This window comes from Nematocida parisii (assembly GCF_000250985.1).
Source record: "Nematocida parisii ERTm1 unplaced genomic scaffold supercont1.3, whole genome shotgun sequence".
Taxonomy (NCBI): domain Eukaryota; kingdom Fungi; phylum Microsporidia; genus Nematocida; species Nematocida parisii.
Genome location: NW_013524648.1, coordinates 381,194 through 406,409, shown reverse-complemented (window position 1 = coordinate 406,409; position 25,216 = coordinate 381,194). Strand labels below are relative to the sequence as shown.

Genomic DNA, 25,216 nt, shown 5'->3' with positions numbered 1-25,216 from the left:
GTCTACAACAACTTATAGCACAGTATATATTATATATTACATCAATAATATTATACTTTAATAAATCATTCTTATATCACATATTATATAGTATACAGTGTGTAATAAGTTGTATTATATAGTATACAGTGTGTGATAATTATTATATAGTATACAGTGTGTAATAAATATTTTATAATGTTAATTAATGAAGGAAGAGTGGATAACTTATCTACACTTAATAGAATTATAAATTTAAGGTTATTCCCTAATTATACAACAGGAATATTCTTATTTATACTAAAAATATGCAATAATCTGCATATTATTAGCAAATTCTGTATTATATCATTATTTAATACACAATGTATCATAATATCACACAATCATACTATTGTACGCTGTAATTTACATTTATTATACCACAATGATTTAAATATTTTATTATTTATAATTTATTATTCTTCTCCTTTTTTAATATTTTTAATATTTTTACAGTCTTATTTTTATTTTTTATTTTCTATTCTTGTAAAAGTTTTTTACTTACAAGACATACCATCATATATTTACTACCTATTATTAAATGTATATTTACTTATTACACTATGTGGTATAATTATTAGTATATACAAAATATATAACACATTGTGTAAAATATATTATATAAATAACACGATGTATAATATATTTATTATACTTATTATAATTATTACTACACTATTATATATTATACTATATCTAATAAGTAATATATATTACACAATGTATATTATATATATAATATTACATTATATATTACACAGTGTATTATTAATTATAGTAATATTTGATATTATTAACATAATTAATAACACAATGTGTAATAATTATAGAGTGTATGTGATTATTTGGTTTATTATGATTAATTGTATATTTATATGTGGTAAGAATAATATTAATAACACAATCCGCATTAATTAATATATTATAACAATAGTATACTAAATAATAAAATATTTTACACATTACATAATAAAACATGTACATTTTTATTTATTACACATTACACAATATATAACACAATATATAACAAATAACACACAATATAACTTGTAACACATTGTATACTATATTTTAGTACTTTTATAACTTATTACTTATAACACACTGTATATTATATACTACTAATATCCATTATTTATTACTTATTATCCATTACTTATTACTTATTATCCATTACTTATTATATATTGTGTACTATATATTACTTTTTATACTATGTAGATAAATTATCTATTACAATATTCGATATATCTGGGTAGTACTCTTGTACGCTGTATATACTTCTATACGTATATAATAGCTTATAAATACTCTCAGACCCATCCACTGATATTCTACATGCACGTTCTAAGTCATTAAACCCTGTTAGATCCCCTGTACTTATCTTATACTGACCTAATTGTACTAATAATGTACTATTATACTTATCTAAATCAACTGATTTCATTAATAAGTCAATATACTTAGTATTATTTAATGAATTATACCCTATATACATGAAAAAAACGGCTCTTGGAGAATTTTTAAATTCTGATAATTTTGATAAAATATTTTTTAATAAATCATATTTTGATTTTAAATTTTGATTTTTTTTTATAAAAATGTCCGTTATTTTTTCAGATATTTTTAATTTTAAAAATTCTTGTGATAAAATTTCCACTCCCGCGCATAATAAATTTAAATCATTTGGGAATATTTTAACGGCTTTTTGCAGTGTACTAATTGATTCTTTATACTCGTATAAGGAATACTGCGATTTAATATTGGCTATATACGGCAGACTAATTAATTCTTCTGATTGTAATTCAATTAGTTTGGCTAAATAGTGCCCTATATTATCACTAATTAAATGTAACTGTATAACGTACATTCTTACAATAGGATCCGTTGTATTCATTATCTTTAAAATTTTGTTTTCATCAAATTTTGATTTTGAATTTTCTAATTTTTTTATGTATAATGTGAGTACGTCACCGTATATTGTATCTGACATATTAAATAATGAAATTGCTTCATTATTCTCATTACGTATATATTTTATATTACCAGCAATGAAAGAAACCCTTTTTGAGAATTGATTTTTTTCTGTTTTATTCAGGTAATTAATTATATCATCAAAATTTTTATTTTTGATAAAATTTAAAATTTTTATATCTTCTTGTGTTTTTTCACCAAATACAGAATTATTCTGTAATGGATCATTGAATATAGTCAGAATTTCTTCTAATTTCACAAATGATACGCTAAAATTCTTTATAACCGTTATTTCTTTTGATTTTTTAATTGATAATTTTTCTATCTTTTTACTTAAAATTTCATTCCATTTAAAATTTTCATTATCAAAATTTTCATCATTTTTTTTAATATTTTGATTTTTACTGGCCTTTTCATTATAAGATTTATGCAGTATTAAATATGCAGTTATTACAGCAAGTCCTTTTACATCACCATATCCTTGGTCTATCTCCTCTAACTGTGCTAGTCTTTTAAAACTATTATAATGTATAGATTTGATTTTTAACGTATTTTCTATATATTCTATGGATTTTTTATATTCTTTAGTTATAAAATACGTCTGTGATATATTATTAAGTATTTTTACTTGTATGCCGGTGTTTATACTTACTCCTTGTTCTACCCATTTATTAAACAATTCTAGTGCTGTAAGATATTTTAATAATGCATTAGAATAATCCTTTAATAAGAAATACTTATTACCTTCATCCTTCAAACCTTCAGGAGTAGACCTATCTTGTGTGATATACTTATATACACCGTATAATACGGCAGATACAGTGGCACCACAAGCCATCCACTGAAGAATATCTTGTTTATACTTCTGGTCTCTCATAAAAATAAAATATAAAATAAAATATAAAAGCAATAGTGTAATAAATAAAATAAAATATACAATGTGTAATAAGTAAAAGTGAATGTGTAATAAGTAAAATATATATTTTATATAAAATAAGTATAAGACATAATATACAATGTGTAATAAGTAATATGCTGTGTATATAATAAGATTAAATGGTAAATGTGTAATAAGTAATATACTGTGTATATAATAAGATTAAATGGTAAATGTGTAATAGGTAGTGTATAGTACATAATGTGTAATAAGTGGTGTATAGTATATGTGTAATAAGTTATATACTGTATGTGTAATAAGTAATATGTAGTGTATGTGTATATAGTACACAATGTGTAATAAGTAGTATATGATGTGTAGTAAGTTATATACAATGTGTAATAAATAATGTGTACTATGTACTAAGTTATATACTGTATGTGTAATAAATAGTGTATACTGTATATAATATGACTAAGTAATAAGTAGTGTATATAAAATATTTTTATTTTTTCCTTTTATAGTATCTTTCCTTTTATGGTAGTTTTATAACGGTTATTTTCCTTTTATAGTATTTTTTCCTTTTATGGTATTCTCACTGGTTTTATATATTTTTTCTATTTTTTTTGCTTCCTCTTTCGTACCACAATATAATATGTTATGATTATCTATGATTTTTTGATATTTATTACTATTTATGGTAATTTCATTATCAATTAAAAATTTTTCATATTTTGTATTAAATATTACGTTATACACTACATATGTCCAGTAACCCAATATTACCACATGAATTATGCCCATTAACACATTAAATATAAATAAGCCAGTCTTAGACTGCTTTGTCCATGGCTTTACTGATCTGCCCGTTATATTTAGCTTATTAGGCTTATAATTAGCATTAAATGCGAATATTTGGTCTACCGTTGTATTAGCATTATCACTTAATAAGGCCAAGTGTTCTTTTGTATTCCCAGTGTAATTGCCTATTCTTACATCAATATCAGTACTGGCTGAGATAGTGTCATTACTTATTACACTATGTGTATTATGTTCTAGCATTAAATCTTCTTTAATTTTTTTTGTTTCTTCTATGATAATATTTAAGTACCTTACTTTACTTATGACACTATGTGTACTATTTGATGAAAATATAAAAAATAGACTTATAGCGAAATCTTTAATTGTCATGAGAAACCCAGTAAAATACAAGAAAATAGAAGTTGTTTTACGTGGTAACCCTTTTTCTCTTGTTTTTCTCATTTTATTTATTCTTTCTGATAATCTTTCTTTTAATTCAGTGAGTGCCACTCTCTGCTCATTAATACCCATAAAAAATATTTTATATATTAATAAAAAAATAACTATTTATACAATACGTAATAAGTAATATAAAGTACACATAGTATAAGTAAGTAATAAGTATATATTATGGTATGTATAATAAGTAATAGTACAATAAGTAGTACTTATCACACTATGCATCGTATATTATTAACTTATTACATATAGTACAATAAGTAGTACTTATCAGACTATGTATCGTATATTTTACACTATGTATCGTATATTATTAACTTATACTATAACTTATTACACTATGTATCATATGTTATTAACTTATTACATATAGTACATTAAGTAGTACTTATTACACTATGTATCATATATTATTACTTATTACACTATGCATCGTATTATTTTATACTTATTATTTATTCATTACTTATACTATAACTTATTACACTATGTATCGTATATTATTAACTTATACTATAACTTATTACACTATACATCATATATTATTAACTTATTACACTATATATCATATATTTTATACTTATTATTTATTCATTACTTATACTATAACTTATTACACTATGTATCGTATATTTTATTAAAATTCTTTCGTTATATTTATTTCAAATGTGCAAATTTTTTTCAGAATATTTGATTTTTCTTTTTTATTACACAATGTCCAATAAATTGACGTATTTTCTATAAATATATTTTTTTTTGGTGTATATGATAGGCCAAGTACAGGAGAATATTCATTTTTATGGGTATTTCCTGTTGTATTTATGTAATTATACGTATTATTTAATAGTCCCCCTATAAATACACTGTATTTATTAACAGAACAGTTAAATATGCCTAATAATTTATTTTTACTAGAACTTTTGAGTAATTGTGTATTATATTTTAGTTCTGTATCTGCTTCACATTGAAAATTGAACCTTAAATTATTTTTTAATAAATTTTGTAAAAAACCGTTATTTTTTGTGGGTTTTTCATTTTTTAAATTTAATAATGAAAATAATTTGTATTTCCAAATATGGTAATAATTTTCAGTTATTTTTTCTTTCTTTATAAAATATTTTAAATCCCAAATAGGAAATATCCCCTTACCATAAAAATTTGCATTAATACCTGATTTTACACCAGTATCATTATTACTCTCCCGGTATAACCCGATTGAACCCAAAACACGACTGTATAAATTATCCACAGGATTTACGACTAAATCAACACTATTTACTGTACACGACTTATCCCTGACTAATTCAACAGAAACCTTGCTTATCCTGTTAAGAATATACTCAGCCGATAAAGAAACCTTTTCTTTACTAATGGATACGCTTGTTAATAAATATTTATACATAAAAAACCGTTGTAAATTATTGTTAATTACTGAAAATATTTTAAATAAATTTTGATTACCATAAAAGGAATTACCGTTATTTAATTTATAAAAAAACAAAGAACCCTTTAAAAATAATAAATTACTTTCTACACATAGCTTATTATATCCTATCTTGTTATATAATATATTATACACAGACCCAGTATATTTTATAATACTTTTATTTCCTTTTAAGGAAATATTTAAATTGTGGTCACTTTTTACTTGATCAACTCTTATTACACATTGTGTATTAAATATTCTACTAAATAGCTCATTATATTTTACACATTGTACTTTAAGTCCTGGTGTAATAGAGATATTCTTGTTAATACGCTCTAATAACTCAGATTTGCTGTTGTATTTGCTTAATTCCTGTGCTAGCGCGTGTTTTAAGCCATTTGGAATATTTCCAAGCACTTTAACCCTCATAAGAAAAGAAAAAATTATAATACATTGTATAATAAATAAAATATAATACATATAGTATAATAAGTAAAATATAATACGCATAGTATAATAAGTAATAAGTATATATGATGCATAGTATAATAAGTAAAATATAATACGCATAGTATAATATAATACATATAGTATAATAAGTAATAAGTATATATGATGTATAGTATAATAAGTAATAATTAATTATGCATAGTATAATAAGTAATAATTATAATGTATAGTATAATAAGTAATAATATATATGATGTATAGTATAATAAGTAATAAGTATATAATACGTATAGTATAATAAGTAATAATATAAAATATTTACGTATGAAAGAACTCATTAAAGAACTTGCATACAGAATATTAACAGAAGAATTAGCAAGTGAACTAAAACCATCAGGAAAAATAAAGAAGAGGAAGCAGGGCATGATTAAAATACTGTGTAAGTTATGCAATACACAAGTAAACAGTGTCGTATTCACTAAGCACTTAGAAAGGTGCAATAAACAGCAAGTACCAACTAAAAAAGAAAAAATTAAAGCATAACTTATTACACAATATACTATAAATAACCAATAAATAACTATTACTTATTACACACTATACTATAAATAACAATAACTTATTACACAATATTCTATTATTTAGTACACATATACTATTATATTCTATTACACTATAGCCACAACTGTCATAATTTATTACATAATGCATAATAAATAACAATAACTTATTACACAATAATCATTACTTATTACACTATATACTATTATTTATTACACTATATACTATAACTTATTACACAATACATAATAAATAACCAATAAATATACTATAACTTATTACACAATAATCACAACTTATTACACAATAACCAATTAACTATACTATTACTTATTACACTATATATCATAACTTATTACACTATATTCTATTATTTATTACACATAATACATTATTTATTACACATATTCTATTACTTATTATTTATTACACATACTCTATTATATTTTATAACTTATTACTTATTATGTATTATATTATTTTAATTATAAATTCTATTTTATTTTTCTTTAATATGAAGAAGGAACAAATAATAAAAAGTAAAACATTAGCAAACACAAGAAATGAAGTAATTAAGTCATTCCTTACAACAAAACCATCATATCTTACACTACAACCAATACATGTACTAATACTGTCAGTGTGCTTTATAATTAATATAATGCTACTGCATATAATTGGTAGATTTGGGTCATCACTCATCTTACAAACAATAATTAGTACAATTGCTGTAATTACTGCACTAATAATAGGATACTTAATACAAAAATAAATTTACGTTATAATTAGTCTATAATATATTTACGTTATAATTAGTCTATAATATATTTACGTTATAATTAGTCTATACTATAATTTACGTTATAATTAGTCTATAATATATTTACGTTATAATTAGTCTATAATATATTTACGTTATAATTAGTCTATAATATAATTTACGTTATAATTAGTCTATAATATAATTTACGTTATAATTAGTCTATACTACATTATTTATTACACTTTGTGTTATATATAAATATTGTAAAACATAAAATAAAAAAAAATGCATTTTGACAAAACAATGCAGGGAGCACTTGACACACTAAAACTAGCTAAAACCTTCAAGAGAAGAGGTACAGATCTCTTGCCATCTACGTATACAGACTTCTGGGCAGAGAAGAATTCTTTACTGGAGAATTTGGGTCTCTCATGGAGGCAGAGAATTGGTTGCATATTTATATCTGTAATACTTTCATTCTTCTTCTTCTTTAGGTCATTAATGAGTATTATCTCTTTCCCTATAACACCAGAATCCTTTGGATGGAATTTTGCCATGTTTTCTGTTTTTATTCTTTCTTCTCTCTGCTTCTTCAGTGGGTTCAAGACTTTCTTTAAGAATATTTTATCATCTGATATGGTTATATACAGTGGGTTATACGTAATTAGTACTATTCTTACTGTGGTATGCAAGAGATGGTCTTATATTATTAGGTTGCCTATTAGTATATCTATAATTATTACATTCTTATTATTTGTATACACTTACAGCACGAAGAAGTTCAAGAGCGGTATACGTGGGATAGGGAGTAGTCTGTCTATATTCTAATAAATTCAAGAATTATTGCATAATCACTTATAAGTATTATATAGTACACAATGTGTTATAAATTATAATAAAATACAATAAAATACAGAATATAGTACACAATATATGATAAGTTATAATAAAATATAGGGGTATAGAATATTTATGAGTAATTGGTTAGTAAGTAATATTTATAAATGATTGGTTAGTTATAAAACATAGTATACAATGTGTTATAAGTAATAACAAGTAATAAATGAGTAATAAGTTATAATGTATCTTATATTATGTGTAATAAATGAGTAATAAGTATTAATAAGTGTTATATGTGTAATAAGTAGTATTATTTATTGTGTAATGTGTAATAAGTTGTGTATAATGTGTAATAAGTAATGTATAAGTATTATTTATTGTGTAATGTATAATAAGTTGTGTATAATATTCGGGTTATAATATATTACACAATAAGTAATAAGTTATGTATATTATGCTATATGTAATAAGTTATAATATGTTATGCTATGCGTAATAAATTATCTATAATATGTTATGCTATATGTAATAAGTTATCTATATTATCCATCTTATAATATATTACACAATAAGTAATAAGTTATCTATATTATGCATCTTATAATATATTATGCTATGCGTAATAAGTTATAATGTAATATGTGCTATTAATAAGTTATAATGTAATAAGTTTTATTCATACTTTATATATACTATGCATATTACTTCCTGTACTATACACACTATATCTTACTTCCTGTACTATACACACTATATCTTACTCATTCGATATCTCTTTCTGTACAGTATGTAATATATCCTCTGCCTTATATATTATACTGTCATGTGCCTCCCTTATTACTTTGTACACCATCATAGTACTGTGATTTACCTTGCATAATAAGTCCTTCTTTATTATCATTACTTCTATGTCCCTTATTATATACCCTTCTGATATATTTAATATCTTGCTTATCTGATATACAGTTATACTATTATAACTGTTGAATATCTGCTTATACACACGTAACTTAACCCTGTATATAAAATAGTCTAATTTATCGTATAAGTACGGATTATGCTGTAATTCCTTACTGAATACGTATATGTGCTTGAATATATCCGTATACGTACAATTATACAGTGATAATAATAAATTTAGTGCACCTGGTATCGTAATTATGTGATTATTTATATCTGACTCTGACAAATTTTTTATATTCTCCCTGGGAATGGAAATCAAACCTGAAAATAATGAAAATTTTACTAAGTCTGAGAAGCCCATTATTTCTTCAGACTCGAATGTGGAAAGGGCATCAATTAAGAAATTTGAAGATTCCTTAAATTTACGCTGTAAAATTAAGTATAACCCGAAATAAACCTTAAATTTGTTCTTCCTGGCCCAGTCTACGCCTAACTCCAGCAGGGACTCAATTTCTGTGAATTTCCTGGCTAGTTCTGATGGCCACTGCAGTAGTATTAGCATCCTTATCTGGGCCGTATAAATATCAAAGCGTACTGATAAGGATTTGTTATACTCCATTAGTCTCCTACTGGCTTGGTTGAACAATTCGTACTCTACTTCAGATGAGTACTTTATGCAGAGGTTTAAGAGGTCTTCCTCAGAGGATGAATTATAGTCTACTTCTGGTGGTATGGGGATGTCTTTATGTGGGAGTATGCCTGAATTTATGTACTCTCTGTGTAACCCAGTCATTGAATTAGTCTGTAGATACTCCTGTAGTACAGAAGGGTCTTCTATCTTATGCTGTACTTTAAATAGGATATTGTAGGATTCTAGTGTTGGCTTCTTGAATGTATAATCCATAAAAAATAAAATATAATAGACAATATATAATAAATAAAATATAATACATAATAAACAATAAGTAATATATAATAAATAAAATATAATACATAATAAACAATAAGTAATAGAATAATAAGTAATAGAATATAAAGAACATAGTATAATAAGTAATAGAATAAGTAATAAATGAATATAAAGAACATAGTATAATAAGTAATAGAATAAGTAATAAATGAATATAATAGACATAGTGTAATAAGTAATAGAATAAGTAGTAATAAATGAATATAATATATTAGACATAGTGTAATAAGTAATAAGTAATATAATAAGCAATATAATATAAAGAAGATAGTATAATAAGTAATAAGTAATAGAATATAAAGGACATAGTGTAATAAGTAATATAATATAAAGAACATAGTGTAATAAGTAATAGAATAAAATATATTAGACAGTACATAATAACTAATATAATATAAAGAACATAGTGTAATAAGTAATACATAATGTGTAATATATAATATACATCTAATATACTATTATTTATTATACTATATGTACTATATATAACTTATTGTGTACTGTGTAATATATAATACTGTATTGTGTAATAAGTAATAAATAGTAGTAATAACTTATTATATAATGTGTAATAAGTAATACACATCTAATATACTATTACTTGTTACACTACGTATATTAATTATAACTTATTATGTACTGTGCAATATATAAAAGTATTTTTATACAGCTGTTATAAAATTTTTACAATGAGTATTGCAGAACAATTAAACAGAGTAAGAGAGAAGAATATAAAAGATCGTAGTAGAGTAATACTTATTAATGAATTAAGAGATGAACCAGATATTTTATTCTATTCTAGAGTAGAAGAGTCAGTTGAATTATTCAGAATATACCACAGTAAGCCATACGAACAAATACAGAAGTATTTGGAAGTACTCACAAATGAGAACAGTGCAGAATTCAGAAGGGAAAGACTCACACAGAAAGAGAATGAGAATATTTCAAAACGACTTAAAATAATCCTAACTGTTATTACACCGTATACAAAATATAATTATATAATGGTTATACTGGAGTGGCTTATACGTATATACAGAATAGATAAGTACGAATTAGAATATTTAGTAAGTGCTACAATACAAATAGAAGAAGTACAGGAGATATTAGACATATTTATATCTAGAAATCCATTTATATCTAATCCTATTATATCTATTATACAGTGTAAAGGTGTACAAGTACGTATAAGTAAGGAATTACTTAAATAGTAATTATAATAATGTGTGTATACTAAAAGTACTGCATAAATTAGTAATAGATAAGGAATCGCATGAGTATGTGAAATATTTAGAGGGTGTGGGGAATATTCTGTTTAAAGAAGGGGCCATCCCAGAAGAGATAATTTGTGAATGGGTCAATTCATTATTTGAGTGTAGGAACAGGATCAAGAAATGTATAAATAATGAAATAGAAGGAGAGGGTATTATACAGTGTATAGAAAGGATCCTTATACAGATACGTATGAATAATGAACTAATTGATGAAATAGAACAAGAAATAGATGGGTTTAATAAGAATACGTATAAATTAGACTGTAATAGTATACATACGGACGTACAGGATATTTCTTATAGGTTCTCTACATTATATGCACACTTTAAGAGGACAGGAGATAAAGATAAGTTAATTAAGGAATATCCAATGGAATTCGCAGTACAAATAATATCTGAGAAAGAGGAGATCTCTGACTGGATAAGTATTCTTAAAGAAATAATATTTAAGTCGCTGAAATATGATGAAATAGTAGAATTACTGTTGGAAAAGCCTTATATATCACTTGTTATAAGTGATGACTCAGAGTATACTAAGTTATCTAAGAAGTATCCTATAATTAAAATATTATCGGAGATTGAAAGAGAAAAAGAAGGGAAAGATATTAAGAAAATCACAAAGAAAATGGTCAGTGAATTCCATCAAATATTGCCTAACAGACAGATTGAGAAATGGATATTTAAGAAGGTTACATCGTATAATGAATTAAAATTAGTTATAGATGGACTGTTGCCTGTCCTATCCACAGAAACCATTGAGAATGAATTAGTTAAAATGAGTGACTGGAAGAGTATTGAACTATTCTTATCAGAAGTGCATCATAAAGCATTTATTAGATCTGTGGATAGAGATGTGCTGATTAGTCATTTTTCAGAGTATATTGATACTGTATCAAAATATAACGGGTATACACCATTAGGCATTGAATTAAGTGATGAGGAGAGAGAAGGATTACTTGATATTGCTAAGTGTAAATTAGAGAGAAGTAATAATACACCAGAAGAGGTTCTTTTTATAGTGTATGTATACGGTGACTTACATGCACATATTAATACTCTATTCGGAGTAAAGAGTATAATAGAAAGTATCCCAGAATCAGATAGGAAAAGACCAATTAAAGCACTACTGGAGATACTTTCTGATAGGAGAGATACTGTACAGTGCACAGACTTATTTGGAATAATTCAAGTCCTGGACGTATTTGATGTGGATACGACTGTGTCACTACTCCTGTACAGGACAGCTATTTCATTAGATGTACGTGGGTTTAGTAGAGTTATATGCAATGCAGTACTAAAGAAAGAGTCAGGCACTGTAGAGAGTAAAATGTTAAAGTGCCTGCGTGGGGATAATGTAGATTTAGTGTCAGCAGTGTTTGAGAAGTACTTTAATGAACTCACACCACAGGAAATTCTTCTGGTTATTAAAACTGAGTACGTCGACGTATTAGTGCCTGGTCTACTGAATATATTCAGTGGATTAGAACAGAATATAAAGATAGATATAATCAGAGCAGCAGTTGAAATGTACAGAATAGAGAATACTCTTCTTTTTAGTGTACTTAGTACATCTGTGCCCCTGTCCATATTATTAGAATCAGTTGTACCTGGGGATAAGTATTCTGTACAGCTGATCCTGGATACAGTCCTGGCAAGAGTATCTGCAGTTGAAGAAAGTGTAAGCATAAATAATCCATCTGGTTGTAAGAGTGATACTGAAGTAGAGCACAGAAGAGTTGTATCTTTATTATTGGATACACTCATCCATGCCAGGAAGGTGTGTAATGTAGGATCAGTTCTGTGCAACTGGGAGAGAAGTATTCTTCCCATGAGGGGGATACCTGGACTTCTTTCAAACAAACTGAAAGTGAATGGGTCATCACAAGTTGTTAGAGGACTGGTCAGCAGGTACCTTAAGAAGAATCTGCCACCAACGGATTTATTACTTGCACTTGTCCAGGATAAAGTACTTGATAATTCTGTCCTGCAGAATGTTCTTATGCATAATCCATCCTCTAGGAGTAAAGTACTCCTATTTAGAGCACTTATTTCTAGACAGCTTAATGGGAAGAGTCTTCTACTCGTGCTGAGTATTCTAAAGGATAAGAAATCAAGCCTTCTCAGATATTACGTACAGTCAAGATTACAGTATATTGTTAAGGCAGTGCTTAAACAGAAAGATGCCCACTTTGCACTTGTTCTGAAGATTATGTGTAACTTAGTGGGAAGAGAGAAGAATGTCATGCACCCGTACACGCACTCATTAATGGGCTTAATCAAACAAACAAGAAGAAAGGAGTATGCAAAGAGACTTACACAAATCAACTTAAGGTACATTATAAATGCAGTAAGTGATGATATGGACGTACAAATACTTGAGAAGTACGTAAATAATAAAGTGTCAGAACTTGAACCAGAAGAAGTTAAAGAATTAACAACTTTCTGCATAAACAGGACTGATAAAGGCAGTGCACTAAGAATACTAGTTGAACTGTTCTCTGTAATAGAGAATAAACAAGCCGTATGGACTGATTTACTAAGAAAAACAGAAGGATTCACGCCTAAATTCATACACACTTTACACAGAATGTGTAGGTTAGACAGAAAGGGGGCATGCACTGGCTCACTCTCATTAATATACTCTCGGTTAGAAGATATGCTGATTAATGCACTAAACACGGATAAGTCACCAGAAATAATTAGCATAATGAAAAGGTTCTTTATGCATGAGAAGTCCACACTTATTTCAATTCAAAAGGTTATGGAACTCTCCATGCAAGCAATTTCAACAAGGAAATCAATCCCTGGACTTATTTCTGCACTGTTCTACTCACAGTCAATAAATAACCCATCTGAAGCAGAAGGCATTAACCATACAATTCTGGTTGATTTAGTGAAAGCAGATGGCCCCAGGAAGAACAGACTATTTAATACGCTGTATAAGATATACAATAAGAACCCAGATTTCATCAGTAGATTACTAGGACAAAGTGCCCCATACTTCGCAATTCTTCTGGAATCAAAGGATGCCCATACTAGGCATAAGGCAGAACAGCTTATGAAAATTATTAGTACACTTTCAGGTGAAGATCCATACAAATTCTTATAAGAATACTATTATAAATTCAAATAATCCATATTCAACCGTTATTTTACTTATACTTATACCTATAAAATACTTATGTCAAATTTCGGGTTATATCGGGTTATATTTTATTATAATAAAATTATAATTTTAGTTTACTATACAACAGGAATAAATGTCTTTATAATTAAGTAAATTTTTACAGTAATGAAAGACCAGAATCTTCAAAGAAAAATACAGCAGTTACAGAGCATGCTGGGGGAAATAAACAGATATTTACAGGGGTCAGCATCAAAACCACCCGGGGTGGTTACAAGACTATTGGAAGAAAAAAGCAGGATAACCTCACAGTTAAGAGAATTGAATAATATGCACTTGGGGAAACCAGAAGAATCCGATGGTGGACCAGGGAATCTTTCATCTGTGTATAACTTAGCAGGGAAATTAGAGAAAGGGAGAGAGTACTCACAAGTAGAACAACAATTTCATGATCCATTAGATGTACGGTTAGAGATTGAAGAAATTCTTCAAGAAATGGGGGTTACAACGGGAATAGATAGTATATCAAAAAGGATTTTATTGAGTGGTACAGATGTATTCATTGATAATTTAATATCTACTGCATGCTCTGCTGCTAGGAATAAGAATTTAGAAGAACTCACAAAGGAAGATATTTTATTTGCCATGAGGATGGAGAGGAATACGCAGTTGTATAATAAATCTACAACAACCGCACACAGAGAACCTGATAAAGAACACTTAAAAAGACTGCACACAATACAGAAGGATAAGAAAAGGTGCTTGGGGAATGAGTAGAAATTTAACTTCTGCTTTAATAAATTATTTAATGTAATATCTAGTGTTGATTTCCATGTGTATAAACCACCATATTCATTCTCAGAAGTATTACTCCTAGAAGCATGTCCACAGTAAATAATAATGACTGCCACAGGAATTAATATTTAATAATAAGCATGAAAATCCAGTATCACTAATAATTATTTACTCAAATAAAAACTGATTATCAGTTAAAATACTCAAATTTAATTATAACCGAAAATAATCCACAGATAAGAAAAGAAAATGAATAGCTTATAGGATAAATAATAATCTAAAATTTACTTTCAATATATGTAGCACATAAATAATATTCGGGTTATGATTACTAGTTGTTTTCTTATGAAAGACATTCTTAAACTTAAACTTTTATTTAATTCGTATACGTATTTATAGACTGTATAATCAATTTAATTTATACTGTCCTGTTTATTTAAACGATAACTCATGCCGTGCTATTACGATACTAATATTAGTCTTAGCATACAACAATTGTTTTTATCGTATCCTATTTCAGGATAAATTGAATTTATACCAGGTAAGAGTTACAAGCTGAATAAGAACACATACCAAGAATGAAACCAATAAATAACCAATTAAGTAATACTATTAACAAGTAATTTCCATTCCAGGACCGCAGTGGAGTAATTATGTATATAAGTCACAGTTACCACCTACGGGATACGGCACTAATTATTAATAGCCCTATGATAATAAAAAGCGTTGCCAACAAATTAAACCAAGATAAAATTTTATTAAACTAATTATTAATATCCCCTTGGCAACAAAAAGTATAAATATGATAAACATTTTATTTTTATGGCGAATTATATTATTGATGAAATAAAAATAAGAGCAGAATTACAGAAAGAATTCAAAAATAAAAATGGAAAGATGAACTATGCAGATACAGATAAGTTATTTATTATAATAGCAGGAATTAATAAAGAAAAAAGGATATTTACTGAAGTAGCTGAACCTCTGGCTAATTTGGCGTATAATATACTTTATAAACAATTATTCGGTAGGATTATATATATATACTATAATGAAGAGGATATTATATCAAAATTGCATGAAGCATTAAGACATATAGACTTATTTGTAGATATAATTAAAGAATTAGCAGATGAATTAGATAGTGATGAAAAAAAAGAAGCATTTTATAGAATAATAGGGAATAGTTATCTGCTTATGGCAGAAGGATATATTTTTAGAAAGGAATTATTGGATTCTGCTATTAACACACTGTGTGAGAAAGAAGAAATATTAAAATTAAATGATGAAGTAACTTCAACATATGCTATAGCTAAACTATGTGAGTTAACAGAGTCAAAAGAGTGCTCTAGATTTAAAAGAGCATTAGATATACTGGTAAAACATGGTGATAATCTAATTATAACAGATAAGAATGGAGAAAAACAATCAAATATAAGTAATTTAGAAATAACTAAAGATGATATTTATTCATTACAGTTACTTACAAAAACAGAAAGCTATGATATTAGAAATCTTATTTATTTTTTAGATGGTTCAATTTGTAAATCAATGTATAATCTTGGTTTTATACGCTTGTTTTTACTTTATTCTAATCTAGTTATAAAAATGGATAAAAATGATATCTATTTTTATATTTGTCGTTTATATGTTAATATATTTAATATGTTTATACGTTCAAATCAGAATATATTAAATATAGAATCATATAAACAGAAGCATAAAAATATATTTAAAAGCTACTTAAATCAAATATTTAAAAAAAGAATAGAAGATATTGATATTGGAAATGAAAAATTAAGTATATTTAATACTATAAAAAATCATCAATATATTAATATGGAAGATATTAAAAATAACCTACTTAAAAAGCATTTTGAATCAATAGAATCAGATATTGCAACTATTGGTCCATTTACTTTTAGGAGTAAAGGTCCATCATATTTAAAGATTATTGCAGTAATACTTATAATTATTTCTATAATTATTCTTAGTATATTCTTGTTATATCCTAGTGGAATAAAAGAAATTATGAATAACTAGAATAAAAATAGAAAAAATAAAACTTAGTCATAGATATATGTGGTGACACCACCAATCAAGCGCACATGCATAAGACTGATCATTCAATGCGCCTATTAGCGCGATGATCCTGGCTCGATAAAAGCCTGGATCTAAGAATCACAGATTAACTTTAGACTATATAAGGAGCAAGCGCCCAAACAAATCAATAGGAAAACACCACGGGACACATTTACTAAAAGTCTTTGTGCCAATAGTGCCACAAGGACTCCGTGTCCGTGCACATCCCGATATTCTAATAATCATAATAAAGAGCATTCCTTAATACTATCTCTATTTATCTTGGACGATGTTATATAGGCAGCGACAGTGCCTCCCCGTGAGCACGTTATTATTAGTATAGAACATCAAATCTTTAAATATAATTATATTCTGACTGCAAATAAGTGCTTTGTCATATCACACCTTCTTTTCTTATTCTTTGTCTTGTTATGTGTGTTTCCTTGCCTTTACTTGTGATATTCTACATTTATATACTCCATTATCCCTTTTTCTTCTTTTCTCTTCTCTTCTTTTCTTCTCTTTTCTTTTCTTTTTCTATTTTATTTTTAAATATAAACTGCTTGTAAATAAATCCATTCATGTTATTAGCAGTACTATACACTTTATTTTAAAGTAAAATATTTATTTACAGAACATAAAGAACAAACAATTTATACTTAAATACACTAAAATACCATACAGAACAACAGAAGAAATCAACATAAACAGTATAAATCATAGAACACAAACTGATTATTAAAGACATATCAAATTAAATTTAGAATATATGATACTTTCAACCCGTTAGAATTTAGAGAATACTGCTGTGTTATAATAATATACTGTAGTTAATATTGAATTTTTATTTTTGTATTTCTATGCGCTGCCAATAAATCTGCGTATATAAAGAAAAGCAGTATATTCTTATACCTTATATACAAACAGTTTAATATTCACTTATGCATTTCTACGTGTGGAAGGATTCAAGACTCACCGGGAACTTCCTCGTTTGCACACTTCAATAGTTTTTTTTATTGTTTCTATAAGACTGTTGCAGTTCTTAACACTATTTGGGTTTTTTTTATCACATAATATATCCTCACAGAATTGTAAATATTCCAATATATGGAAATGGTTAAGAATACAAGAATCCCATTTGTTATTTAGATTTAAATTATAATTAACATCTATTTTGTCCATTACAGTCTTTATAACCTCTTTCTTATCATCTAAATTGAACTCATTTGAAGTTGCTATATGATAAATAAATTTTAAGTAAGCAACAAACCCATTTGATCCATCTGGCTGCATAACTGTTTCATATATTATCTTTATGAACTCTAAAACCGTTTTAGCTGGCTCATCAGTCTCCATAGAAAACAATATTATATTTTTAATTGAGAAAGATTCTGTAACAATAGCATACTTCTCATCATCATCTGCTACAACCATCATCAACTTTTTAAAGCACTCTAATTTAACACCGAGGGAATAGTTTGACTTATCTAAAATGTCATTAATTATTGTATTAAAATTAAATACAGAAAGTTTAGTGAGATTTTTCAAGTAGCTTTCAATTCCTTTATAGTAGCTCTTACTGTCTTTATTAAGCCCACAATAACACAACATATCTTCTCTTGTTTCAAAATCATCAAGTGGAGTACTTCCTATAAGATTATTGGTAAACCTAACTAGTGAATTGTTTTTTGGTAGAGTATTCTTTACATTCATAATCAAGAAGTATTTAACAATGCTTGCTTTTTGTTCAACTGATCGAATCATCCCGTGAAGGAAAATATCATTTATATTATCATGGTTATTTCTAATACTTTCTTGAATTCGGCCTAATGCAGACCTTTTCTCCATCTTAGCAAGTTCTATGTTTATGTACTGTCTAATTGTGCATGCAGTGTAACTCTCTATATTACTATAAATATTCTGTATTTCAGTCAACTTTTCTTTAATAATATTGTCCTCTTCACTAGACAATAGGTCTTCCAATAAACTTAATGCGCAATGGCCAGAAGTTATCTCTACTAATATTCCGTTTTTTTTCTCATTAAAAGTATATATTAGCTTAAACTCACCAAATAAGTCCAGATTATTATCTTCTCGTGTACCCACTGTAAATTTGTCACACTCTACATCAAGATTCTTGTTATTTGATAGCTCCTTGAACATTGTAGTCAAGCTTTCTTCTATATCAAGCTTATCATTAATATTCTTATTAGAAAGAAGCTTTTCTAAGCACTTAATTTCTTTAACTACTTCTTCTTTGCTTCCAGTTATGTCCGATACAACATAAAGAATATTCAACAAACTGCTGTCCAGCTCATTCGTCTTCTCCTCTAAGTAAAGAATCTTGTCATTCTTCAAGTCTGCTATCACTCTACACCAATCTTCGTGCATTTCATAGTCAGTGGTTTCTCTTGGCTCAGAATACTTTTTAAAGAAGTCTTTCAGTGGCTTAGTTTCTTCATTGTCGGGCAGATGGTCTGTATTGTACTTCTTTTTATTTGGATCATATACTAAACAGCACACAAGTCCTAGCAGAGCTGCTTCTACACAGTTAGAATATTTTAGGGTTTCATCGTTTATGAACTCGTCCTTTTTCCGATCATATGCTTTAACCCGATCATAAGATGGAAGCTGTGATGAATCCATGAATGGAAATATTCTATACTTGTCTATTGTATCCTTAAGATCGCAAATAATCTTAGTGTGGTCGATTTTATTTGGCCGTACACTTTCTTGTATAAAGCACTTGTTAAGTACTCTTTTGTATGACTTTTTTTTATTTTTGAAATAGATTTATTGTCATTTACTATCTGGTCATTCAAGATAGTATATACAGCATTTACAAATTTAATGTAATTTTCTTTTGTATCAATAAACTCGTATATGTACGACTGAATAAGGAACTGCACGGTACTTAAGAACTTTCCTTCCATGAACTGCTCATATGTAGCTGGCTCAGTGTAGCCTTCTTTTTTTATGTAAGTTATTGCATCTCCTGCATAGCGTTTCATAAAGTTAATAAGTTTAACTGTTTCTGTGTGGTAAGTTTTAATTTTTTCTTCTGAATTTTTCTTGTTTACATAAAGTACTAGGCTCTGGTCAATATATGCAGTTTTTCCGTTAACACTTGTCAGAATAAGTTTTTCTTTTCCTTTTTCTTCTTTTATAGTAATAGGAATATCCACCTGCTCAGACAGGAGGAAAAGGACTGCCAGGATGTTCATACTCTGTGGCTCCACTTCCTCTTTTTTCAGAAAAGAAGTGGGTGCATCCAGTCTTCCTGCTATGATGGAAAGTGCACCATCCGCGCATGGAAACATATTGATTAGATGTGTATGAAATCTAAGAAAATAATCATTCTTTGCTTTAAATTTTTTTGGGTCATATATATCATCATACGCTTTGTCTTTGACTGGCTTTCTTTCGTATTCGTAAACTGTTTCGCCATTTTCATATGTTTTTATCAATTTATGCATCGTGTTTATTTCATATGCATATAATCGTTTGTTATGTATATATTCGCACTTGCGCATAATGTCTGCTCTGAGTGGACCAAGTGATCCATCTGGATTTATTACCAAGTTACCTTCTTTACTAATAATTTTGGTGTTTTCTATTATCTTTATATCACTCAACTCAACTCTTGCACATATCGTGTACATCATCACTAGTAGCTTTATAATCATACTATTGTTCATCCTAGAAATAAATTTTTAAAATATATATATTTTTTGTTTTTAATAACTCCGTGCTATCTTTACTATTAATTGGTTAATGCATAATAAACACTTATGGGCGTGCCTGATTGCATATATAACACAAAGTATTCTTTGATTGGTTACTTATTGTCCTTCATACCATCTCCTATTTAAATACTGATCAAAATTATTCTAGCTATACTATAACAAGTATTGTAAATAGGAATTAAAATAATTCTTATAGTGTATATATTCACTAGCAGTAGAATATGTAAAGAATAAATTATTTTAAATTCGGGTTATAGGGCATTCTATTACAAAAATAACATAATTGCGGTGACACCACTAATCAAGCGCACATGCATAAGACTGATCATTCAATGCGTCTATTAGCACGGTGATCCTGGCTCGATAAAAGCCTGGATCTAAGAATCACAGATTAACTTTAGACTATATAAGGAGCAAGCGCCCAAACAAATCAATATGAAAACACCACGGGACACATTTACTAAAAGTCTTTGTGCCAATAGTGCCACAAGGACTCCGTGTCCGTGCACATCCCGATATTCTAATAATCATAATAAAGAGCATTCCTTAATACTATCTCTATTTATCTTGGACGATGTTATATAGGCAGCGACAGTGCCTCCCCGCGAGCACGTTATTATTAAATACTGGTGGTTTTTTTCTTTTTTTTCTTTTTTTCTTTTTGTGGTTTTATTTAAATTTATTAGAAGACGTACTTGTTTATAATATAGTACATAATTAAATACACATTGTGTATTAAATAAACATAATATTTTTTATAAATAATAATTATACATTGTGTTAAAACAATTCTTATACACACCATTTATTCACTATTTGCTCTTCTTAGTAGATGCATCATTGGATTTATTGGATTTTTTTGATTTTTGCTTGTTTCCCTTCTGGGACTTTTGATTTGCTTTCTGTGATTTCTGGCCGTGGCTTTGCTTGTGGCCGTGTGACTTTTGGTTGGATTTCTGTGACTTCTGGTTTTGTGACTTCTGGTTTTGAACATTCTTAGAGTCTTTAGATGAAGAAGATCTCTTTTGTCGAGTCTTCCTGTCTACTGTGCTTGAATTGTTCTGTTGCTTTTTGTTGTGTGATGACTTTTTGTTGGTTATGTTGGATTTCTCTACAGATTTTTCACCTGAAGAAGTAGAAGTGGGCTTATTCTCATTTTTATTGGATTCTTCACATTTCTTGCATGTTTTCTTTTCTGGATTTTGCTTGTTTTTACAGTTATTGCATAATTCAGATGATTCTTCCTGTTTCTGTGCTTGTTTATCCTCATTGTGGTGGCAGTGATGGCAGTGACGATTGTTTCTGCTGTTATCCTGGCTGGATGAAGATGAATCAGATTTAGAACCAGAATTAGACTTGTTACAGCAGCAGCCACTTCTTTTGTCTTCATTCTGTTGACTGCTGCTAGAGTTATCCTGGCTGGATGAAGATGAATCAGAATTAGAACCAGAATTAGACTTGTTACAGCAGCAACCGCCCCTTCTGCTGTTAGATACATCAGAATTCCTACTGGAATTAGATCTATTTGAATCAGAATGTGAATGGTCATGGTCTTTGTGATCATGGTCTTCATGGTTGTGTGAGTGGTCGTGGTCTTCATGATCGTGTGAGTCATTTTGATCGTGAGAATGAGAATTCTTGTTAGACTTATTCATTTGACTGTGTGAATGCTTACTCTTGTCATTGTGGTCATGGTCTTCATGGCTATGTGAATGGTCATGTGAGTGATCGTGAGAGTCATTTTGATTGTGTGACTTATTCTTAGATCTGTTCATTTGACTGTGTGAATGGTCATGGTCTTCATGGTCATGTGAGTGGTCGTGGGAGTCATTTTGATTGTGTGAGTGAGAATCCCTGTTGTTAGAATTCGTGCTTCTTTTAGACCTTTTACTTGATGCATTACTACTCTGTGGGTCACTATGGTCATGGTCTTCATGGCTATGCCCTTCGTGGTCATGTGACATATTCTTAGAACTGTTTCTAGAATTATTCATTTGCCGCTGTGACCTATTACTACTGTCTGAGTCATTGTGATCATGTGAGTGATCATGTGAATCACTGCGACTGTGTGAGTGATCATGTGGGTCACTGTGGCTATGAGACTTATTCCTAGAATTATTCTTAGAACTGTTCATTTGATTCTGTGAGTGGTCATGTGAAGAATGGTCGTGAGAGTCATTGTGGTCATGTGACTTATTCCTAGAATTATTCTTAGAACTATTCATTTGGTTGTGTGAATGGTCATTGTGGTCATGCGAATGGTCATGTGACTTATTCCTAGAATTATTCTTAGAACTATTCATTTGGCCGTGTGAATAGTCATTATGGTCATGCGAATGGTCATGTGACTTATTCCTAGAATTATTCTTAGAACTGTTCATTTGGCCGTGTGAATGGTCGTGTGGGTCATCGTGATTGTGTGACTTATTCTTAGAACTGTTCATTTGGCCGTGTGAATGATTGTGTGGATCACTTCGACTGTGTGAATGGTCATTTGAAGAATGGTCATGTGGGTCATCGTGATTGTGTGACTTATTCTGCTTATTCATTTGACCGTGTGAATGATTGTGTGGGTCGCTACGGATGTTTGAATGATTGTGTGGATCACTGCGGGTGTTTGAATGATTGTATGGGTCGCTGCGGGTGTTTGAATGATTGTGTGGATCACTGTGGTCATGTGACTTATTCTGCTTATTCATTTGATTCTGTGACATATTCTTAGAATTATTCATTTGACTGTGTGAATGATCTTCTGAGTTATTCATTTGTTGATTAACTGAATCAGTGCTTCTGCGATTTCTTGATCTATTCTGCTCTGAATTACGGCTTCTATTATTTGAATTATTTCCTCTTTTTCTTTTGTTATATCTATAATTATTTATAGTTGTTGTGTCTGTTTCATCATTCTCTTCTAGATTGTTCCTTATGTTGTTCTCCTTATAATTCTCTTTTATATCTTCTTTGTTATGCTTGTTATTGTTTGTTTTTAAACTGTTTGATTTTGTGTTGTTTGAATTTATGTTTCTGTCCTCATCCTCATCTTTGTAGTAGTTGTTTATGATTTTATTCTTCTTTTTGCTGTTTTTCTTCTGATTGTTGATTATATTGTTCTTTTCAATGTTTTTCCTTTTCTTGAGTTCGTTATGTTCGTTATTTTTGTGATTCTCCTTGTTTATTTCTTTGTTGTTGCTGTCTGTGCTGCTTTGGTTGGTTTGGTCATCTTTGTTCATTGCATTTTGATTGTTCTGACTGTTTTTGTTTAATTCACTGCTTGCTTGCTTGCTGTTCTGATTCATTGAATTATGTGTATTCTTGCTGTTTTTAGATGAATTTTGCTTGCTATTTGCGCTTTTGCTTAAATTTTGAGCATGCTTGTCTTGTGCAGAGTTGGTTTTATTGTTCATCTGGTTTTTATTGCTGCCTTTGTGGTGTTCCTTTAAATTCCCTTTCATGGGGTCTTTGCTTGAATCTAATGAGTTGCCTTTATGCTTTCCATCTGCTAGGTTGCTTGGTAAGCCATTCTTTGACTTAGACGGATGCCCATCTGGAGACTTTTTAGATGAATTTTTATTAGAATCTGGTGTAGCACCATTAATACCCGCACCATTATCTTTAGTAGAAGATTTATTTATTCCTGCACCATTTCCTTTCATTGAATTGGCTGCAGATAATGATTTGTCACCAGAAGGATTTTTTAAACCATCGGGGCCTTTGCTTGAACCAGACTTTGGGGGTTTAGGGCCTGCGCCACCTAATTTATCCGAACCAGATTTAGGAGGTTTGGGACCTGCACCGTCCAATGGGTCAGAGCCAGATTTAGGAGGTTTAGGACCTGCGCCACCTAATTTATCCGAACCAGACTTGGGAGGTTTGGGACCTGCACCACCTAATGGGTCAGAGCCAGATTTAGGAGGTTTGGGACCTGCACCGCCCAATGGGTCAGAGCCAGATTTAGGAGGTTTGGGTCCTGCTCCACCAGGACCTGCCTCTCCTGCAGACGGTGCACCAGGAGGTGCTGGGCCTGCTCCACCACCGGGGCCTGCTCCTCCCGCCGGCGGTGCTCCTATTCCTGCTGCATTTGTATATGCACAAAGTAATACTAACGATATTCCCATTTTGTACTTGAAGTATCTGTTCATACTCTGGCTAT

General features: G+C 28.8%; 16 protein-coding genes across 16 annotated transcripts; 8 read left to right on the top strand and 8 right to left on the bottom strand.

The window, feature by feature from the left end:
- Positions 1-177: 177 nt before the first annotated feature.
- On the top strand, positions 178-939 carry NEPG_01405 (uncharacterized protein; the record flags this gene model as incomplete). Its single annotated transcript, XM_013203779.1, has 1 exon — positions 178-939. One exon carries the CDS (start codon positions 178-180, stop codon positions 937-939), a length of 762 nt encoding a protein of 253 aa, XP_013059233.1.
- A 209-nt stretch (positions 940-1,148) lies between these two features.
- NEPG_01404 (uncharacterized protein) lies at positions 1,149-2,872 on the bottom strand (the record flags this gene model as incomplete). Its single annotated transcript, XM_013203778.1, has 1 exon — positions 1,149-2,872. One exon carries the CDS (start codon positions 2,870-2,872, stop codon positions 1,235-1,237), a length of 1,638 nt encoding a protein of 545 aa, XP_013059232.1. The 3' UTR covers positions 1,149-1,234.
- Positions 2,873-3,387: 515 nt separating this feature from the next.
- On the bottom strand, positions 3,388-4,204 carry NEPG_01403 (uncharacterized protein; the record flags this gene model as incomplete). The annotated part of the gene is made up of 1 exon (XM_013203777.1): positions 3,388-4,204. One exon carries the CDS (start codon positions 4,202-4,204, stop codon positions 3,428-3,430), a length of 777 nt encoding a protein of 258 aa, XP_013059231.1. The 3' UTR covers positions 3,388-3,427.
- Positions 4,205-4,769: 565 nt separating this feature from the next.
- NEPG_01402 (uncharacterized protein) lies at positions 4,770-5,987 on the bottom strand (the record flags this gene model as incomplete). The annotated part of the gene is made up of 1 exon (XM_013203776.1): positions 4,770-5,987. The coding sequence occupies one exon, from the start codon at positions 5,985-5,987 to the stop codon at positions 4,770-4,772; it is 1,218 nt and encodes a 405-aa protein (XP_013059230.1).
- Positions 5,988-6,332: 345 nt separating this feature from the next.
- NEPG_01401 (uncharacterized protein) lies at positions 6,333-6,579 on the top strand (the record flags this gene model as incomplete). Its single annotated transcript, XM_013203775.1, has 1 exon — positions 6,333-6,579. The coding sequence occupies one exon, from the start codon at positions 6,333-6,335 to the stop codon at positions 6,549-6,551; it is 219 nt and encodes a 72-aa protein (XP_013059229.1). The 3' UTR covers positions 6,552-6,579.
- A 504-nt stretch (positions 6,580-7,083) lies between these two features.
- On the top strand, positions 7,084-7,341 carry NEPG_01400 (uncharacterized protein; the record flags this gene model as incomplete). Its single annotated transcript, XM_013203774.1, has 1 exon — positions 7,084-7,341. The coding sequence occupies one exon, from the start codon at positions 7,084-7,086 to the stop codon at positions 7,339-7,341; it is 258 nt and encodes an 85-aa protein (XP_013059228.1).
- A 276-nt stretch (positions 7,342-7,617) lies between these two features.
- On the top strand, positions 7,618-8,171 carry NEPG_01399 (uncharacterized protein; the record flags this gene model as incomplete). The annotated part of the gene is made up of 1 exon (XM_013203773.1): positions 7,618-8,171. The coding sequence occupies one exon, from the start codon at positions 7,618-7,620 to the stop codon at positions 8,158-8,160; it is 543 nt and encodes a 180-aa protein (XP_013059227.1). The 3' UTR covers positions 8,161-8,171.
- A 758-nt stretch (positions 8,172-8,929) lies between these two features.
- On the bottom strand, positions 8,930-9,979 carry NEPG_01398 (uncharacterized protein; the record flags this gene model as incomplete). The annotated part of the gene is made up of 1 exon (XM_013203772.1): positions 8,930-9,979. One exon carries the CDS (start codon positions 9,977-9,979, stop codon positions 8,930-8,932), a length of 1,050 nt encoding a protein of 349 aa, XP_013059226.1.
- On the bottom strand, positions 9,949-10,383 carry NEPG_01397 (uncharacterized protein; the record flags this gene model as incomplete). The annotated part of the gene is made up of 1 exon (XM_013203771.1): positions 9,949-10,383. The coding sequence occupies one exon, from the start codon at positions 10,381-10,383 to the stop codon at positions 9,949-9,951; it is 435 nt and encodes a 144-aa protein (XP_013059225.1).
- Positions 10,384-10,734: 351 nt separating this feature from the next.
- Positions 10,735-11,256, top strand: NEPG_01396 (uncharacterized protein; the record flags this gene model as incomplete). Its single annotated transcript, XM_013203770.1, has 1 exon — positions 10,735-11,256. One exon carries the CDS (start codon positions 10,735-10,737, stop codon positions 11,254-11,256), a length of 522 nt encoding a protein of 173 aa, XP_013059224.1.
- A 253-nt stretch (positions 11,257-11,509) lies between these two features.
- NEPG_01395 (uncharacterized protein) lies at positions 11,510-14,428 on the top strand (the record flags this gene model as incomplete). Its single annotated transcript, XM_013203769.1, has 1 exon — positions 11,510-14,428. The coding sequence occupies one exon, from the start codon at positions 11,510-11,512 to the stop codon at positions 14,426-14,428; it is 2,919 nt and encodes a 972-aa protein (XP_013059223.1).
- A 183-nt stretch (positions 14,429-14,611) lies between these two features.
- NEPG_01394 (uncharacterized protein) lies at positions 14,612-15,220 on the top strand (the record flags this gene model as incomplete). The annotated part of the gene is made up of 1 exon (XM_013203768.1): positions 14,612-15,220. One exon carries the CDS (start codon positions 14,612-14,614, stop codon positions 15,218-15,220), a length of 609 nt encoding a protein of 202 aa, XP_013059222.1.
- An 840-nt stretch (positions 15,221-16,060) lies between these two features.
- NEPG_01393 (uncharacterized protein) lies at positions 16,061-17,576 on the top strand (the record flags this gene model as incomplete). The annotated part of the gene is made up of 1 exon (XM_013203767.1): positions 16,061-17,576. The coding sequence occupies one exon, from the start codon at positions 16,061-16,063 to the stop codon at positions 17,279-17,281; it is 1,221 nt and encodes a 406-aa protein (XP_013059221.1). The 3' UTR covers positions 17,282-17,576.
- Positions 17,577-18,252: 676 nt separating this feature from the next.
- NEPG_01392 (uncharacterized protein) lies at positions 18,253-19,966 on the bottom strand (the record flags this gene model as incomplete). The annotated part of the gene is made up of 1 exon (XM_013203766.1): positions 18,253-19,966. The coding sequence occupies one exon, from the start codon at positions 19,964-19,966 to the stop codon at positions 18,293-18,295; it is 1,674 nt and encodes a 557-aa protein (XP_013059220.1). The 3' UTR covers positions 18,253-18,292.
- Positions 19,967-19,989: 23 nt separating this feature from the next.
- Positions 19,990-21,037, bottom strand: NEPG_01391 (uncharacterized protein; the record flags this gene model as incomplete). The annotated part of the gene is made up of 1 exon (XM_013203765.1): positions 19,990-21,037. The coding sequence occupies exon 1, from the start codon at positions 21,016-21,018 to the stop codon at positions 19,990-19,992; it is 1,029 nt and encodes a 342-aa protein (XP_013059219.1). The 5' UTR covers positions 21,019-21,037.
- Positions 21,038-21,878: 841 nt separating this feature from the next.
- On the bottom strand, positions 21,879-25,205 carry NEPG_01390 (uncharacterized protein; the record flags this gene model as incomplete). Its single annotated transcript, XM_013203764.1, has 1 exon — positions 21,879-25,205. One exon carries the CDS (start codon positions 25,203-25,205, stop codon positions 21,879-21,881), a length of 3,327 nt encoding a protein of 1,108 aa, XP_013059218.1.
- Positions 25,206-25,216: the final 11 nt, after the last annotated feature.